The 19,286-nt window shown below is 48.7% G+C and overlaps 1 protein-coding gene across 1 annotated transcript in view; it reads left to right on the forward strand.

The window, feature by feature from the left end:
* The window catches only part of CLSTN2 (calsyntenin 2), a 431,086-nt gene that overhangs the window by 396,210 nt on the left and 15,590 nt on the right, over nucleotides 1–19,286 (forward strand). The window contains exon 10 of the mRNA XM_077130262.1: nucleotides 11,466–11,632. Within this exon, the coding sequence (XP_076986377.1) occupies nucleotides 11,466–11,632 (167 nt within the window). The remainder of the gene's footprint in view (nucleotides 1–11,465; nucleotides 11,633–19,286) is intronic.

Consider the following 19,286-nt stretch of genomic DNA (forward strand, 5'->3'; position numbering starts at 1 on the left):
CACACCAGCGTCCAACTGAAACGGCCCCCGATTTTACAATGCCAGTTCTAACCATGGCTGTCCCTGCTAAAATAAAAAGGGATTTTATAAAGAACCAAGATGATCCCTTTGGTTAGAACAGACGAAGTTGTGCTGCAGTGAGAAGCAAGCCTCAATACTCAGTTACTTAAAATAATTCTCACTTTCCAATCACCACAAATTAATGAAGGCTTTTCTCTGCTCTATCCTCAATCTGGGACGCAAGCAGGCAGAGACGCGACCTTGATGAGTACTGGAAAGGAAGAAACAGAAAGCAAAGTAAATTGTGCATGGGCTTTTAAAGCTTCTACCTAGAAGTGACACCCATTATTTTTACTCACATTTTGTTGCCCAAAGCAAGTCATTTGGCCACACATGATTCCAGCAGGGGAAGGAAATGAAATACAATGTGCCTAGAAGAAGAACTCAAAATGTCTTCTGAACATCACTGATGAACACTATAGTCTGCCCACCTGGTCAACAGATATTTGGTTGACTACCCTTCGCTCGAGAAAAATAAATCCCCCCTTCCCTAAGTGAGACAACCCAAAAGTCCTGTCTAGTTCTGGCTCCACGCTCAGCGTCCCATATCTCTGAGTGATTGGTGGTCTCTACATCAGAGTGAGATCACAGGAGGCTCTAGATCAGGCGCAGATATGGTTCCAGTGAATCTGGAGGTCTATATACTGATTGGATGAGTTACTTGATCCTACAAGCCCCACCAAAACACACACACACACGTGTGTGCACACAGGTACACACTATAGAACAGTGGGATAAGGCAGAATCCCCAAAAACAGTTCCACTAAGACAGAAAGAATTGGAGAAATGTAGCATTCTTTGGTCCATAGCAATTCTGAAATTCCCTTGGGCAGATGTTGTAAGGGCCCCTGCCTTAGAGTGGTGAATGTTCCTTGCAGCCCTTGGTTCTGTTTTCTCAATCCTCTCCACTGTCCTCCCAGACCACCTCTAAAGAGGGCATTCTCACTCAGGAAATAACAGCTCTAATATTGTATCTGATTGCAATTGGTTTAAAAGCTATTCCACTAAAAATGCTTTTCAAACATTAAACCAAACTACATGCTTGCTTTAAAAGAGCATGATAGGTAGCATGCCACCAAGTACTTCTAGTCCTCTTTTCATGTATATACTATGAATACTCTTCTCTACTCCCTTGCAGCTAGGTGTGACCATGTGACTTGTTTTGGCCAATGAAATGTGAGCAGAAGTACCGTATGTCATTTCTTGGCAGAAGCCGTAAGACCAGTGTTGCAAGGAGGCCTTTTTTATATACATGGGAGTGTTTACAGTCCTGTGAGAAAGTATTATCTGTCGCAATTTAGAGATAAGGAAGCTGAGGCTCTGAGAGGTGAGGCAGCCTACCCAACATCACCCAGTTAAATCTACCCAACCCCAGCAAAACCTTTGCTGTTTTAACTGTGACTCTCTAACCCCTATTGCTGATTGATCATTTTATTGCTGTAATTATGTGTTAGTGAGAATGCAGAAGCTGACATGTAGTAGTACACTGTTACAAACCCGATTACCTTCTGAGACATCTGAAAACCTTCTGAGAAAAAAAAAAGAAAAAACACAGAAATTATGGCATTTCCTTGCTGACTTCTTGCCACATATGCCATCCACAGAACAGTAAAAAAGAGTTAGGCTTTGGAGTCTGAAAAATTTGAATTTGAGTCAAATTTCAACCCTGTCACTTATCAGCAGTGTGGATTCAGAAAGATTCTTAACCTCCCCAAGCTTCTGTTTTCCTATCTGTAAAACAGGAGTAAAACCTACCTCGCAGGCTTCTTACAAAGATTAGGTGCTGGGCATATGGAGTGTGCTGGCAGGTTTCAGTTGAATGAATGTGTAAATGTTAAAACATCTGCTGTCTCTTCCTCCACCTCCTTCTGTGTTCCTTTCCTCTAGACCCAACCTTGCAGATAATCTGCAAGACCTTGGCAGACTCTGCCTTCTCTGACCCCAGCTTTCCCAGGGTCCCCAGGTTTCCCACGGTCTCCAGCTTTCCCATGGTCTCCAGCTTTCCCATGGTCTCCAGCTTTCCCACGGTCTCCAAGCTTTCCCATGATTCCTTGCATGTATGAATTTTTCTCTTCTCCCCCAAGGCTGTCCTTCACACATGGACCATGACTTCCCAGATCCAGCCATGAGCTAGAAAGAAGGGCCAGTGAAGCTGGAGAATAGCTAGTCAGAAGTCAAGTATTAGAAAATGAGACTTGAGTTGTAGGCAGGAACCTGATCATGCAGAGTCTTTTGGGCCATGGAGAAGATTTGGAAATGATAACCCACCGGTGTTATCATAACTGGGCTTTATAGGAAGAAGAATTTACTAGGAAGTTAAGGGAGGCCGCAGCATATGCTATGGTAAGGAAGCTTTCATTGTCCTGTGCAGGGAGCATGTGGCAAGAGGTCAACAAGGAGAAGCCAGAGTTCCCGTATTTTTTTTCGATGACACGGTTTTCAGATGTCTCAGAAGGTGCTCCAGGGATGCTCAAGGATCCCTATTACCATAATGTACATGGGCCAGAATGAGCGGAGAAAAGGCTGAAGAAAATCTTTGAGACCAGTTTGTACAACACCATGTTTCCACGTTAAGGGTCTTGGACTCTCACGAATACTTACAGTCCTCCTTGGAGCCATGTTTTCGTCTCAGATGGGCACATCAAAAGATCTTTCAATAGGCCACAGTGCTGTGAAATTAACAGCCTACAAGGTTACAAGGTAGGCCTTATCTTTGTGTGTTCCCAAACCTTCTGAAGTTCATTTATTTGCATATTATAAGCCTTTTGTAGAATGTCTAATTGCCTTTGGGCCTGGAATTGTGGAGAGCTTTTCGGAGGCGCTGTGGAGGTTGGCAAGGGAACCAGTTCCTATTTGTGAAATCTCCAACTGGGGCTAAGCAATAGGAACAGAAGATGGTTTGATAGCAGCTGCTTGTTCATTTCTATGGGGAAGTGGCTCCAGCTCTGTGCTGGGCAGTGCTCTGCAGCCCATTAGTCTAGGGTGTTCTGTTAGCCAATTTGAAGCTGAAGTAATCAGTGGACCTTCATTTTCCTTGTTGTTCTGAGTAATTAGGAAAAAATCGAGACTTCATTTACACTTAAGGAAAGTTGCCAGTGAAGCCTGGAGCAGGTAGCCTATCTTAATTGTAGGAAAAGCCTTTGCAGTCAGGATGCATCTCACACCACAGAAGAGTTCTCCTCCCTCTGCATGGACTGCATGGATGCTTGTCATCTTGCTGCCTTCGGACAGAGACCAGGCTCCTTGCCTCTCTTCTGGGTCAGGACATGGAAGAAGATCATTGAAAGACTAAGTTAATTTATCCTTTCTCTTAGATTTCCTATTCCTCCCATTTCTAAGACCAGCAATTTGAATTCTTCTCATAAATAATAAAAATTATAAACTCATATCTGGTTTACTTCTGAAACTCTAAATTGGGCCCAACCATCCAGTCATCTGTGGAAGCCAGTCAAGAAGATTGCTGATTATTGCAGACCAGTGTCTCAGGGAGCCCCTGGGGTTGGGGAGATGCCTGGTGGCTGCTTCAGGGGACCTCGACAGGGATCCCCTCCCCCAGCACTACAACCAGAGCAGTTCTGTTTTACCAGTTTTGGGTTAGGCAGCAGGACAAGAGTTTCTGAAAAGAAATGGCTGAATGTATTGAATATCCACAGTTATGGGCAGCCACTCTAGAAGTCACTGTCATGTCCCTTGCCTGATCCTCACCTGTTGGTGGCAGATCTCACCACGGGCTTCCCCACTGTGACTCTGTCCACTGACCACCACCCCTCTGCTGGGAGCCTCTGTGCAGTGGCTGGATCTGGACTTCCCAGCACACTCCGGTGGCCCCTCTGGTCGAGGAGGAGGAGGAGGAGGGCTTGCCACCCTGGCTGCTGGTCTTACTAAGTCCTGTCCCTACTTAACAAATAGGGCAGCAGGAGGTGGAGGCAGGGATGGCCCCAAACATTAGAGCCTGTTCACACAGGACCACTACTGGGCTTTTGGAAGGATCCAAGGCAGAAAATGGGAAAAGTCAGAAAAGGGGTAAAAAGGCAGAAATAACCCCTAAGAGTTCCAGTAATCAGTGGTAGGTGATCCTTGGGGGACGTAGGGTCTTGCCATCCGTTAGACATTATCAGGTCGTGTCTCTGTCACACACTAACATTAGTGCAGACTCCTGGAGTACATCCCCTCACTTAATAAGCTTGTCTAATTTAGTACAAATTTCACTTAATAAAGTCTGCAGTTGAAATTAATCTGTGTCCCTAGGGTCTCTGCTGCTGGTAAAAAGAGACCCGCACTCGTCTACTCGGCCTTACCTTCAGGCATTTCCCTGAAATATACTTAGGGGAAAGTGATCTTTTACCTCGAGATATCCTCAGGGGGAGAGGGGAGATGAATATAGAGCAATTCTAGGAATTGGCCATGCGGCTAAGACCCCCGAGGCCCCTCCCACGAGAAGCCCAAGGCCAAGTCTGGGAGGCACTGCATAGACCATCCCACACTGCCACGCTGGAGAGTCACAGGGCACGTTCACTTATTAAAGCCTCCCTGAGTCCCCCCAGAAAATAAACCTCTTCGACTTTACTTAGCTCCTATTTCCCAAACCTTATTTTACCATGGGACACTCTCTTTGTCCTGTTCCCGGAGAACTCCCTGATAACCATTTTATTTCCCTGGGTCTCCGTTCTCTACTATGTCCGAGTTTGCAGAGGGCAGGGACTGTCTGCCCTCTCAGATTCAGCTCGCCCCCCTGCCCTCCCTTCATCCCAGGCTCTGAGACAACAGATAATTAATGTGTGCTGAATTACATCCCATTTTTGAGGCTGCTTTGACAAAGGGATGTGGTTCACAATCTGACACACACGCAAGGGTGACTAACAAGGTGTCTCTTAGCTTTTTCTGTCTTTAAAAATCAAGGAACGATTGTTCTAGGCTTTAGAGAGTGTTTGACATGGGGATGTATTAGTCTGAAGGCGGCACAGATGAAATCAGCTTTAAAATTTAAAGATTTGTGTCTATAAACACAATATAGCTGTTTGAATTTTGTATCTTATTCCAAGGATTGCATTAATTGGAAAATTGGACATAAATCTTAGAGCAAAAGTCTTAGCATTTTACCTTGTCTGAAAGACACACTGAAGGATAAAGGGGAAGAGACCACTGAGAGCGAGAAAGGAAAGAGCTCACAAGACATAATCTCATTTGGGGGTTCCTTGGCATCTTGCTACCCCTATAATTAGCTGCTAACTATTGAGGTGTAGGAATTGGCCAGGCACTGCAGAGTATTTTACATTTGCCCCCATTTCCTCTTATGACACCCCTTTATGGTAGGTATGATCGTGAGCTTCATTTTACAGTTGAAGAAACAGACTGGGAGAAGATAAGTGCCCCGCTAAGGGTCACAGAGAACTGGATTGAAGCCCAGGTCTGGGACACTGAAGCCCTCGTCCTTAATTCCACGGCTAGGCCATCTCTGCTTCTAGGGACATAGAAAGCCAGGTGGGATTTTCACAGCCAAGTAGGGAAGAGCAGGGAATTCTGGAATCTGGGGTCAAATTGCCCCAATCCTTGGCATTTTCCCCACAGGTTGGAAAAGTCAAGCTGAGGCCGAAAGATGACGATGGCAGCACAGTTTAGTGGGGGGTGTGGAAGTGGGGCCTAGATTTTGAGTCAGAAAAGGGAATTCTAGACTCTCACTGCTATGCTTATTTGCTCTGGGTCTTTGAAGACATACATCTTGCTTCTTTGACCCTCAGTCTCTTCATCTGGGGAAAGAAGGAGGTGGCCTAGGTGATATATAAAGGCTCTCACAAATCCATGAACTTAGGTCCCCCACAGATCTGACTTCTGGGGTCATTACCAGGTCACTGAGATTATGCCATATAAATATGTATGGAGGCCTGGGGAGTCATAAAAACAAAGGATTGAGAAAGTCTGCTGAGACCACATCATGGCCAGCCATGATGGCAGATCAGCTGTCTCCACATGTCACCTGCAACCTGCAGCTGGGTGAGCATATTCTGGGCTTGTGGGACAGAGTTTTAGAAGCACAGCTTATGGGGGTCTATTACACACTTCACTTATTCTTTGCGTTCCATGGGTGTCTTCATGACTAGAATGAGGAAATGAGAGAAAGCAAGATTTCAGACAGCCTTGGCATTTGCATTGCTCAAAACTGAAACCAACCCATCCATGAAATTGTGTTCATCGAAGGGCATCTCCATCACCAGGGCAGGCTCGGCGCTGCACCCAACTCACGCAAGAGGGAACCGGCAGGGCCCTGCTCCTTCCCGTGTGGTTCTCGGACTGAAAGCTGTGGAGATGATGGAAAAGACCAGTACCTGGACACACTTGCAGAAGGAGGAGACTTGGCATGTTCATGCCACCTGGATCTTTTACCTCGAAATATACTTAGGGGGAAGTGAGCCTTTCTGATTCAAAAGCAGTCTTCACAGAGGCTAAGTTCTAGCTTTCAGATGAAAGAAGGCTGAGGGGGTGGGGGGGGGGAGATGAATTCAGAGCAGTTCATTTACAGGGCAAGCCCTGGCTCAGAATCAGACCTGCTACATTACATCGTGTTTGCCGGGCACTGCTGCTGACCAAGGCAACTGGGTTTCCCAGCCAGCATGACACCGATCATTGGGAGTTGTTGCTGGTGTCATTTGGTGTCCCAGAACCCAGAATAACCTCAGCAAATTTGGCATTCTCCCCTTTCCCTAGCGTGGTGATTGATTTCAGGGGGATTTATACAGAACCAAAGTATTGGGTGGGGGGCATCCAGCCGTCTGTGCTTGAAGCTGTCAGCTGGAATGCTGCTCACCTCTTTGGGGCCTCAGTCACAAACGGTCCTCTCTCGGTACGTCCTTACCTTATTGAGGGGCACAGAAATACTCCCACTGCTTCTCCTGCTCTCTCTGTAAGACCGCACGGCCATCTGTGGCTCAGATGCACCAGGCCAGCGTTCTCTCTTCAGCATCTCACACCCTGTCAGAGCTTACCCTGGGAGGCAGGCTGCCAGCACTTCACTCTGCATCTCTGAGATCTTATCACCTTCCATGCCCGCCCTGCCACCCTCGAGTCTGCGGGCATCATGGCATAGTCTGGGGGAAGCCAGATTCTCTTCCTCTGCTTTCCCCAATGTGGATCCAAACCCGGACCTCCCCCATCTCTCAGGACACAGACACAGCTCCAAGCCCCTTCTGATCTCCGCCCTGACCCGACCCACCCCACAGCAGTGAACACAAAGCCAGAGATCTGGTTGAAGGGAGTGTAAGGAGGAAGAAATGTCAGGGAAAAATAAAAGCAACAACAGAGGCTAAGAGCTCAAAAAGACTGCCATGTAAGGATTAAATAAAATAGCAAATAAAAGGACTTGCCATGTCTCAAGGACCTAATAAATGATGGCTATTATTTTTTCCCTCTGACTTGGACACGTTATCTATATCACTTGTGTTGAAATTAATCACATGCTGCCTTAGAACATTTATTGTCCTGCAATCAACTCTTATATTTTTCCTTTAACCCTTTCCTTAGGTCTATACTTTCTTCTCTCAACTAAATATAAGCACTTGGAGAACTTAACTGAATCTAACAGAAGGCTAGGCATGCAGCAAGCACTTTAAAAATGTGTGTAGATCTGGCCTCGGGAACTCAAAATAATGTTCACAAATATTTAGAGAAGGTTCTTTGTAGAAGAAGTCAGATTATGTGTTTTTTTTTCTTGAAATGATTTATAAACTACTTTTTCTCTAAATGTTACTAGAGGAACCATGTGGTGTATGCAGACCCCTAGATATTTTTAAAAAAATGTTTTTCAACTTATCTATTATTTTTTAAAACCTGCACCACAGCCACCTGAGTGCAAATATATTACACATTTTATGCTGGCCTCCTATTGCAAAATGCTAATTGAATTGATTTCCTGGAGCTGTCACTAATAAAAAGAGTGCATCACAGATCTGAGATGTTTGAGTCAAAAAAGTAGAATATAAGTGTTTCGTTGAGAGAAAATAGCATGTTGGAAAATGTCTTATCATCCAAGAGAATCAGAGAATTTGGCCTCTGAGGATGGAGGCTTAGTGGGTGTTGAGGGGGGCAGGTGATGGGCCCCAGTAGGCTTTCTCCCAGCCTCACTCTGGATCGGGCTGATGGGTGCCACCAGGACACCTCTGTGGTTCTGTGCACGGATGGACAGACCCCACACTTCAAGGATACAGACGTCACCATTTCCTCACATCGTGGCCTTGGGCCACTTCTCCCTAAACTTCAGTTTGCTCTTCTGCAACTACAGAATGAGTACCTACCTCCTAGGAGTTTTACAGGGTCAACGAGATGATGTACGTGGAGAACTTCACACAGCGTGGGTACACAGTTCATGCCCAGTAAATGACACTTGTTGGATCTACTGCTCCAAGGAGGTCAAGATGGGGAAGAGATGACCAGCTGGATGCCCTGGAGAGCGGTAGCTTCGCCATTTGTACCCACGCTCGCCCTCTTTTCCTGCAGGTCTACAGAGATATCCTTTTGCTAAGGCTGGAACACACTGTATGGGGTTGCTCTCTATCAATGGGGGCTTTGGGAGTTCAGGTCAGAGGGCCCCAAATTGGCTGCCCCAAACCCTCAGGTCATGGTCATCACAGGTCGATCTTCAAAGTCAAGTCTGTTTAGAGTTCCGTGTGGACCGAGCCCCCTCAAAAGAGCCTTTCCTTTTCTCAGTGAAGAAGCTTTCGGTGTCAACTAAAGCAAAGCTGAGTCAAAACGGCTTAAACCATAAAGATAAAAGATTAGTTACATAGCTGAGCACATCCCAAGTAGAGCAGTGAAAAGTCCCTCAGCCCTGCTGTTCAGCCCTGCTGCAGTCTCCTGGCGGTGCCCCCTCCAAGCACTGCCTGCATACCTAGTCTGCTTGGAAGCCACCTTTTGCCTTCCATCTTCACATCATGATCTCCAAGAAAGAGAGATGGTTCCAGAAACTTTCCAGCTTTTCTGGTAGCTCCCTACCCCAAGAAGCTGTCAGTCATCTTCAGCTCCTTGGCCTACATTTGTCTCATGTTTATTCCTGAACCAACCCCTGAGGTTTATTGAGTGCCAGGTGCTGATGGAGTTAACTTGATACTAGGTCACATCCACCCTTGATCACTCACTGGAGCAGTGGGCTGGGGTAGCCTGCTTAGCATGGGGTAGATAGAGTCCATACCTGGAGCTGGTGTCCATTTTCCAAACCACAGGGCTATATTTGCAAGAGGGAAGGAGTGGGATGGATGTTGGAGAAACCATCAAAACATCCATTACTCTGCTAGTACTCAATCCACCATCTCATTCAACTCAGCAAACAGTGATAAAACTGTCTGCCTTGTGGCAGGCAGGGAGTGGGATGCGGGGTCGGCATGAGGGGTCCAGTGTTGTTGTTGAGAGGAATAAATGATCCAACTTAAGCAAAGTGCCTGGTGCAGCTCCTCAGTCCCTGTCACCTAGTTAAAGAAGAGAGATCCCCAGCCTTAACAAGCTTATGGTCTAGTGGTTCTTGACCTTCACTACATGTGTGAAAGAGGAATTTTTAAATTCCACACACCAATGAATTCAGCATCTCTGGGGATGGAACCTAGAATCAGGCACTGGTTTGTCTTTTCAAAGATGCCCAAATGATCACAATGTGCAGCCAAGGTTGGGAGCCACTGAGGACGTAAAACCTGAGCATGTACACCGTTAACCCACAGTGCCAGGTTGTAAGGGGTATGTTTTAAAGGCTCTGTGAGTGTCCCAAGGCATAGGGTGGGCAGAGGGCATGGTGGACTGGGAGCCCCGACTGAAGGATGGGGGCTGCATGAGTCTTAAAGGACAGGTGGTGGCAATTTGGAGGCAGTCATCTAAGTGTATGGAGGACTAGATATGAGCAAAGAAACGTGAGGTAGAAGATGTGTTAGGATCCAATCAGGAGAGAAACCACACAGTAATTTCAACAGGAAAACCTAACAATATGAAGCACTGTTAACTGTAATAGGTCACTAGAATAAGAAGAGATTGGCTAAAAAATAGTATGGGAACTCTAAAGAATATGAAAGCAGATGTAAGGAGAAGGCACCACCCTTGGGCTAAGAGAGAACACCCTGGGAGCCCTCCACCCACCCCATTCCTGCAGAGACCCAGACCCTGTCGGGACAGCTGGGGCTCACTGAATAGCAGGGTATCACTATGGTGGCAGAACTTGTGGGAAATACGGCCTCAGGGTGCTGGAGAAAGCTGTGTCTCCCTAGAGAAATGCCTGGAGAGGGGCTGCTGGAGGAAGCCGCTCCTGCCACGGGAACCTGCTGCGGGGGTGCAGGAGAACCAGGAAGTAAAACCCAGAAGGTTCTTCGCCAATCAAACGGAGGCTCACAGAGGATACAAAGTCTTCCCAAGGAATTAGCAAACCTGGACTTCAACCCAGATCCATGTTTTCTATACATCCTGCTGCTTTTATGAACAACAGCCTGAGATCAAAGTGAGGCAGGCCAATGCGGGCTGCCTAGAAATGGACGGGGTTTGAGCTCAGGAAGGTGGGTGGGGAAGGCCTCGTGGAGAAGAGGAGGCTTCAAGTGGACCCTAAGGGAGGCATGGTTTGGAAGACCAGAGAGAAGATGAGAAGGGTGACTCCAGACTGGCTTTGCTACATGAGCTGCATTAACAATTTCACATGGACCTGAGGCCAGGCAAGACTCAGGACAGTGAGAACAGAGAATGGGAAAACATGGAAGGTGGGAGAAGAAGGTAGGGCAGAGGTAGAGCTGAATCATGGAGGTCCTTATGTGCTACGGGCCTTGAATTTGAGCAGGGTGAAATCAGCTCATTGCAAGGGCTCCAGTGCTTCTAGGATTGCTCAATTGCATTCCAACCTCTCGGTGGAATAAAGGGGAGCAAGAGCCAGCTTCAGAGTCAAACAGGTGAAGACTAGAGAACCATCTATGGTGCTTAATTCTGTGGCCTGGGACAGGAACCTCAACCTTTCTGAGCATCAAGGCTCCTCTTCTGTCAGTTGGAAGCTATGATACCTTTCTTGCAGGCCTGTCTGGATGAAATGCCTAGCACAGAGCTTGGCACACAGTAGGTCTGGCACACAGTAGGTCTTTAACCAAGGGTAGCTTCCTTCTCCCTCCTATTTGTACTCAATAGGCTCCTCCTATCTCCTAAAATGGCTTGTGCTCCTAAAAATAACTGTTTTAAAATTCTGAAATGCCAGGAATCCATATTTGGTGTAGCTGGCGAGAACCAGGGTACAAACTACCCATAACACCCTCTTGTTGAGATTCCAGCCACTGAGCCTGGGAGAAAAAGCTCTGGTTTAGGTGACATAAAGGAGCCTGTGGCCGCATGGCCAGACGGTGCCTCAAGGGAGTGTTTCCCACCCAGCCTCCACAGGGCAAGTAATGGTGCTTCTTTTCTTTTAGGAGGAGAAGTCACCAAACCGCGGTTTGCTCAGTTCTTCCATGGCAGCCTGGCCAGCCTTACCATCCGTCCGGGCAAAATGGAGAGTCAGAAGGTGATTTCCTGCTTACAGGCCTGCAAGGAAGGGCTGGATATTAATTCCTTGGAAAGCCTCGGCCAAGGGATAAAGGTAAGGGAGGAGCCGCGTGACCGCTGTGAAGACCGGGTACTGACTTACCCGGTCGGGGCTGCCCAGCGCCACGGCGCTAGGGAAATGGAGCCTATTTCCTCTGAAGCTGCACAGAAATGCTTCCTTGGTGGAGACACTGCCACAGGGGGAGGAGTGGCCCGGACTGCCAGAGTGGGCTTTGGCTGCTGGCTTTTGAAACTCCTTGAGCGAGTCCTAGTGTAGGACCAGCTGACGACACAAAAGCAGGCTCATTTTTACCGTGTGCCTGGAGGGAGCTGTGACGCTTCTTCTGTTCATAGGTTATCTGACTGCTTTGCTGTGTACCTGCCTAAAGGAACTAAGGCCACATGCAAGAACACATTTCAAAACAGTAAATGCATTTTGAAAAGCTAGAAGCAGGTAGAATGCAAACCAGAAGCAAAGGCCAAATGGTGGTGGGGTGGAATTAGGAAGCAGACACGGAGGTCACTGGATCCTACACTGCTGAATCAGGGCACTGATTAGGCTCGGTCCACAGAAAGGTGAACAGAGTCACAAAGTTTATTGTCCACGAAGATGAAACCACTCAAGCCCTGCAAGGGAGTAAAAGCCACAGTTGGAGGAAAGTTGCTTCCGCGGGGAACAGGGTTACCCGTGCTGGGTCAGGCCCTCAGCCCCCACCTCCTGACACGCGGGGCTCGTCCCTGGCCTCACCTGCCTTCAGGGGCCCATGGCAGCAGCAGGTCGTTGGGACCCCCATGCAGAGCAGGGTGGGCCCCACGGCAGCCCCCGCTCGGCTGTCACCCACCCAGGCCTGAGACGCCGGGCACCGGGCCTCCTCCAGCCCGCAGCCGGCCTCTGGAGCACAGGGCAGCACCACGGGGGCTCCTGCAGCTTCTCGGTGATTTCCCAAGGGTGATGTGGCCAGAGCCGGGGTGTCCCCCTCTGCCCTCGGTGCTGCCCTGAGGACGTCCTTCCCCCCAACAGAAAGTCCCTCCGCACCGGGGGCCATGACACTGGGTGGCCTTGGAGGGGATAGTGGTCTGAGCATGTCATGCCTTTCTGTTTTTAATTTTAATGTATTTTTCTGAAACGTCTTCACACCCCATACAGTCCATCCAAGGTCCACAATTAGTGTTCACGATATCGCCACATAGTTGTATATACGTCGCCATGATCATTTTTAGAACATCTGCATCACTCCAGAAAATGAAATTAAAAGAAAACCACAAAATATTAACCCCCTCTTATTGACCACCAGTATTGCAATCTACCCAACTTTAGGTTAAGAGAGTGCCGTATTGACAGATATTTATACATAAAACAGTGGAACAAAACAGAGCACCCAGAGGTAGATCCATACAGACGCGAGCAACTGCCTTTTCCTTGTAATACAGGTATACTGTCATTACCAAAGATCCGGGCCACTGGCTTACAGTCCACCCCTTCTGGCTGTTCTCAAACACCAGACTCTAGAAAGAACTATCTGTATGATGAGTCAGCAGGCACAGTCATTTGGGAACTCCTGATACCTCAGTGACTCCTCCCTCCTCTCACTGGACTTTCTCTGCCTTCAGGGGTATCTGGGCAGTGACCATCTAGCCTTTGGATCAGCTGCGGTGCTGTCAGGCAGCATTCCATGCATGGGGTCGGACACCCGCCCAGGCGGGGCAGGCTCTGGGTGCAGAAATGAATGCTCGGAGGCTCCTGTCTTCAGGGCCCCTCGGCCCAGGGGCACCGCGTGGCGACTGCCACGGCACTGACGTCAGTGCACCGATGTGCTCTGCCTGCACCGCCTTCTGGGTTAAACTCACTGGATCCCCACAACCCCATGGCCCAGCGCTGCAGTTATTCCCACCTGTGTATGAGGAATTGAGAACTGAGGGGAGAAGCCACTCACCTAAGAACCCATTAGGAATGAGCACACGCTGTCCCACCCTTAGCCGCACAACCTCAGGGAGCGGCAATCAGGGAGGGCTCCTTGGAGGAGGCGAGGCCCGGGCAAGGTGCATAGGCGTGGGTGGGCATCGATCAGAAGGAGGCAAGATGGGGTGGGCAGATGCAGGGGCCCAAGCAATAGCAGACGCCCGAGGGATGACACAGCATGCTGTGGAGCTTCAAGGAGGTGGGAAGGACGGGACAGTACATGTGACCAGAGAACAGGCAGTGGCTGCATCATGCAGCGCCTTGTTGACCACGTTTAGTGTTTACGTTTTTCTTTTTCTCAACAGATTTAATGAGATATAATTTACATGCCATACAGCTCATCCATTTAAAGTGTATAATTTAATGGTTGCTGATATATTACATCTTAGGACATTCTCCTTCCCTCACAAAGAAACCCCATATCCTTTAGCTGGTCACTCCCCTATCCCCCTATTCTGTCTTTATAGTGTTCCCTATTCTGGAAATTTCCGAATGGAATCCTTTGTATTTCTGGTATGAACAGGCTCCAGGCAAGGGAGCCTGAGCCATGATCCCCGCAGAGTGGGGCTGGGAGTCTCAGTCTGCAGCCTGGTCAGAGGGGGGCAGGCGGGAGGGACACCCAGGACATGGCAAGGCGGCTGGCTTTCCAGAACATTGTTTAATGTGGATTGAACACACACACACACACCAGGCCCTGATGCTTTCTGTGGCTAATCACCTAGTACTGAAGGAGACCCACCTGGCCACCTTCCCCTGGGGCGGCCACCAGCCTCTATCGTGCTGAGAGGTCCGGGCAGCCCCTCATGGAACATTCTACATAGTTACCTCACACGCGGAGGCTGGGGGTGGGTCCTCACCCTGCTGCCTGTGTGGTTTCCTTTGTGTTTGGCCAACCCCGCGATGCACAGATGTGTCCTGCAGCCTGCCCCTCTTCTGTGGGTCATAGGTTTGCTTCCTGCACCTGAGTAGATGTTCCCTGCTCTGAACCATCCCATAGGGTGACAGTTTCAGAGCTCCAGGCACAACCGAGCAAATACACCGAAGGTGCTAAGCCACGCGTTCTTAGGATCCTAAACTAATAACCGTTGCAGGTTCTACGCAGCAGGCCTGGCCTTTTGGAGAGGATGCTAAGATAAGTGGCACAGAGACCGTGGGGGTGGGGAGGCTGAGCTGGCTTCTCGCAATATCACCTGCTCTTTGTCATTGCAAGTGACTTCCTTCCATCCTTCGGGCATGACTGCTAGGAACTGGAACACTTTGTTAGAAATTAATGATAAAAGGCACAGTTTAATGGAGCACTCACTGGGTGCTATTTCACATCCATTATCCCTACTCCTCCCAATAAATTAAATATCATGACCTCATTTCAAAAATAAAGAGACTGAGGCTCAGGGACTTGCCCCAAATAAACTCATGCTCCTTCCTCCCCACAAGGAACTCAGATTGGAAGACATTCTTGAAAATTATTAAAACTTCCTTCCGTTCCCCACTCCATATATATATCATTTCATTTCTAAATAATTACTCTTTTTTTTACAAACTTTACAAAACAAACTTTCTGTCTGCTCATGGGGCCCACTGGGTTCTCTTCTCACATGTTTTCCTCTAGATCACACACATCTTGTGATTTATTTTTCTCCAGCATGTCTGCAGTCTTAAAATGGTGAGGTGGTTGTTGTCTGCATCCATAGGAGTTATTGTTGTAACATCCCTAGTCAAGAAGAATGCTCCATTCTGATCTCCTTAGTGCACTCTTTGCCAATTTACCTTAGTGTAAAAGAGTGAGAAAGAGCAAAAACTTTGGAATAAAACACTCCTTGATTCAAATCACAAGACCGATATTTACTAGCTGTGTGACATTGGGCAAGAGACTTTATCCCCTGAATCCGGATTTCCTCATTTATAAAATGGACTTAATATGAGGCATGCTTTTTTGATGTGAGAATTGAAGATGATAGATAGATAGATAGATAGATAGATAGATAGATAGATAGATAGATAGATAGATAGAAAGTATATAAATACAGCCCCTAGCAAACATAATAGCTCTCAATAAATCAGCTCTTTCTTCTCCTGCTGGATTGACCTTCACTTATAGTTATTGCTGCCTGGCCTTCTGAAAGGCAAGCTTATGTGACAGTTGTGGCAGAGGAGCTTCTAAACGGACAAACCTTCACCTGGCCTGGGCCCATGCAGCTGGCAGATGTCTGGAGGAGTGGCACGAGGCCAGGGGTGCCCAGGCAGCCTGCAGGGACCACTGACAGCCCAGCCTGCTGGGTGGCTGGAGACACACCCACTGAGCCTCCAGGAGCGTTGGCCCCTCCGCAAAGGCCGTCCGTCCAGCATCTTCCTGACTTACAGAAAGGAATCGCCCTCCGCTGAGGCTCCCAGCATGCCACCATTTCCTGCCTCTGTGGCGATGCCAAGACGACCACTTCTCCCGTGCAGCTGAAGGCCAGTTCACCGTCATGCCCCAGGTTTTGTTTTCCTTTTTTAATTTTAAATATTTTAGTAGAAGACTTTTTGACCTTACAGGAACTGTGCTGATGGCTGGGCAGTGCCTACCTCCATAGCCATGGAGCCCTCCAGGAGCTGGGGCAGGCGGACCAGGGGTTTAACCAAAGAGCCAGCACGTTCCCTAACCCATCCCCTCACTAAGGGATCACAGGGGAACGTGCCCTCTGCTGACTCCGTGAGGCAGCACCCATCCACCCCTCGCAAGGCTGGGGACGGTGCTCTGCAGTGGCTCATCCTGCTGCCTCCCAGCTCCCCCTGTGCAGCCCCCGTGGCAATGCTGAGAAGGGAGTGGACGTGCCCGCAGGAGCTTGCAGACTTCTGGAGGAGGGACAGACAGACACCAACGGCACCTGTGGGGACGGTGCAGGGGTCAGAGAAACATTTTGGAGCCCAAGTGGTGTTTTTAGAATGATGGCCTTGACTCTGCTCATCCCTGAAATGGATGAGCCGTGAAACGCCTCGAACTCACAGTGTCTCGGGAGCGCGGGGTGGCCTCATGGCTGAGCTGCTGAGCTGGGGAGCCACAGCAGGCCCCAGAGAAGCCAACCGAGGCCGACGGTGGCATCGGCCACAGGCCTGGGTGCCCAGAGCCCGGCACAGAAGATGGTGACCCAGCATCGCGGCCCAGAGCCCCTGCTCAGCGCTGTACAGGGCTCAGGGGACTACAGCACAGGTGGGAGAGATGTGCAAACAGGGCAGCGTGAGCAGACTCGGAGCACAAACAGTGACAGCGCTGAGAATGACAATAAAAGCTCCCGTTACCGAGCACCTGTTCAGCACCAAGTACTCATTTCCGCCCCAAACAGGTCGATGCTCACATCCATATTGTCTTCGAGGGGGAATGAAGTCCAAACCAAAAGGACATGAATAGTCCGAGTCTGCACAGTTATAATCCCAAAGCCGGGATGTGAGGACCTGCACTGCCCGTGGTTTTTCCAAGATGCCACACAAGCTTGGGGAAGTGAGGACGCTGCCTGGGAAGCGAGGACGCTGCCTGGGAAGCGAGGCTAGGCTGTCCCCATAGCAGATGATTCTACAGCTCTCCACGGCACAGCAGTTCACAGTTTTCAGCTTTCTTTCATGCAGTGGCTCTGCTAGGTCAGGGCGGGGGGGGGGGGGGGTCTCCCAAGGCCGCCAGTGCTTCCTGTCCTGTGGCCAGGTGTGGTCACCTGCAGGCAGGGTAGCCTCCAGGATGGGGCTGCACAGGAGGGAAGGGACAAGGGGTAGTGACCTGACAGTGAACCCCACAGGGGCTGACAGAAAGGGCAAGTGACTGAAAGAGAAGGAGCCCCTTGAGGAGTGGGAGGGGATGAGATCAAGTAAAATGGGGTCCAGGGGAGCCACCCCTCATTCATGGAGCAGGAGCTTTTGGAGCTGGAAGGCTGTAGGCTCTGGGGTTCAGGGGTGAGAGTCCCTTCCTCAGCCAGCGCGGGGTCACAGCCTGTAATCCTCACCCACCGCCAGGTAAGTGCGGGGTAGAAGGCATTGGGCGGTGGCTGCAGTGACAGGGCCAGCGGTCTGTGCGGTGATGGGGCCAGCGGTCTGTGCGGTGACGGGGTCAGCGGTTTATGTGGTTGAGTGTCATCAGCTGCCCTCAGCGGTTTACGTGGTTGAGTGTCATCAGCTGCCCTCAGGAGACACCAGCCCTACCAGGCCCCAGCACATAGTGGGGCAGACTTACAGAGACAGACATGCAAGCCAGACCATGGAAAAGTTAATACACACAGGTTTTTCCTGGAAGCTATGAAAAGATAATCAGTCTCCTTCATGGTAAGAGAAATGCAAATTAAAACTACCCTGAGTGGGATTTATCACCCATCAGATTAGCAGAAACCCCAAAGTCTGACAGCAGACTCTGTCCTGAGGCCTGGGGGGAGCAGAGACCCTCGCACACTGTTGGAGGGATGTGTCCCAATACGACACCTAGCGATAGGGAATTTGTCTACATTTTAAAAAATTACAAGTGCATATACTTTTTGACCTAGAAGTTTCACTTGAAAGAATTTATCCTATAGATGTATTTGCACAGTTATAAGATGATAAGTCTAAAAATGATTCATTGTGGCATTGTTAGAAAAAGATTGGGAAGAAAACAAATGTCTGTATTAGGAGACAGGTTACAAGTATTAACAGTTCAACCATGTAATAGACGACTATACAGCTGTGAAAAAGAAACAGAAAATCTCCATGATGTGTGTTCTAGTTTGCTAGCCGCTGGAATGCAACACACCAGAGACGGATTAGCTTTTAATAAAAGGGGATTCATTTTTTTAGTTCTTCAGAAGAAAGGCAGCTAACTTTCCACTGAGGTTCTTTCTTACGTGGAAGGCACAGGATGGTCTCTGCTGGCCTTTTCTCCAGGCCCCTGGGTTCCAACAACTTTCCCCGGGGTGACTTCTTTCTGCATCTCCAAAGGCCTGGGCTGAGCTGCGAGTGCTGAGATGAGGAATGCTGAGCTGCTTGGGCTGTGCTACGTTGAGCTCTCTCATTTAAGCACCAGCCAATTGAATCAAATATCATTAATTACAGCAGGCACACCTCTTAGCCAACTGCAGATGTAATGAGCAACAGATGAGGTTCATGTACCATTGGCTCATATCCACACCAATAGAACTAGGCATCTTCACCTGACTAAGTTGACAACTGACTCTAACTACCACAATGTGAGCTAAGTGAAAAAAGCAAAATGAAGAACAGTATATAATAAGCTACCTTTGGTATAAGAAAGGAGATGAATGGTCATTTATACTCATTGATTATATATTTATAAGAATCCTTTGGTTATATTAGAATCCTTCAGAATAACTCAAAATAGGCTAGGTTATGCTGCAGTGAAGATGACTTCAAAATCTCAGGGGCTTATACAACAACAGTCTTTTTCTTTTTGCATGGGCAGGCACCGGCAATCGAACCCGGGTCTCCAGCATGGCAGGTGAGAACTCTGCCTGCTGAGTCACCGTGGCTCACCCAACAACAGTCTTTTTATTGTTCACGCTTGCTGTCCTCTGTAGAGCGGCTGTAGCTCTGACCCATGGCTTTTTCACTGTGAAATCAGGCTAATGGACAGCCCTTAATAGAGCTTTGTTGGTTTTATAGCAGAGGGAAAGGGACACGGCAAAGCATGAATTGGCTCCAGAGCTTCCCATGTGTGAGAACCAAATGGTACTTCTCCCCACCTTTCGTTGACCAGGCAAGTCACGTGACCAACACTGAATTCAATAGGAAGAGAACG

Source organism: Tamandua tetradactyla, chromosome 15 (genome assembly GCF_023851605.1).
Source record: "Tamandua tetradactyla isolate mTamTet1 chromosome 15, mTamTet1.pri, whole genome shotgun sequence".
Lineage (NCBI taxonomy): Eukaryota > Metazoa > Chordata > Mammalia > Pilosa > Myrmecophagidae > Tamandua > Tamandua tetradactyla.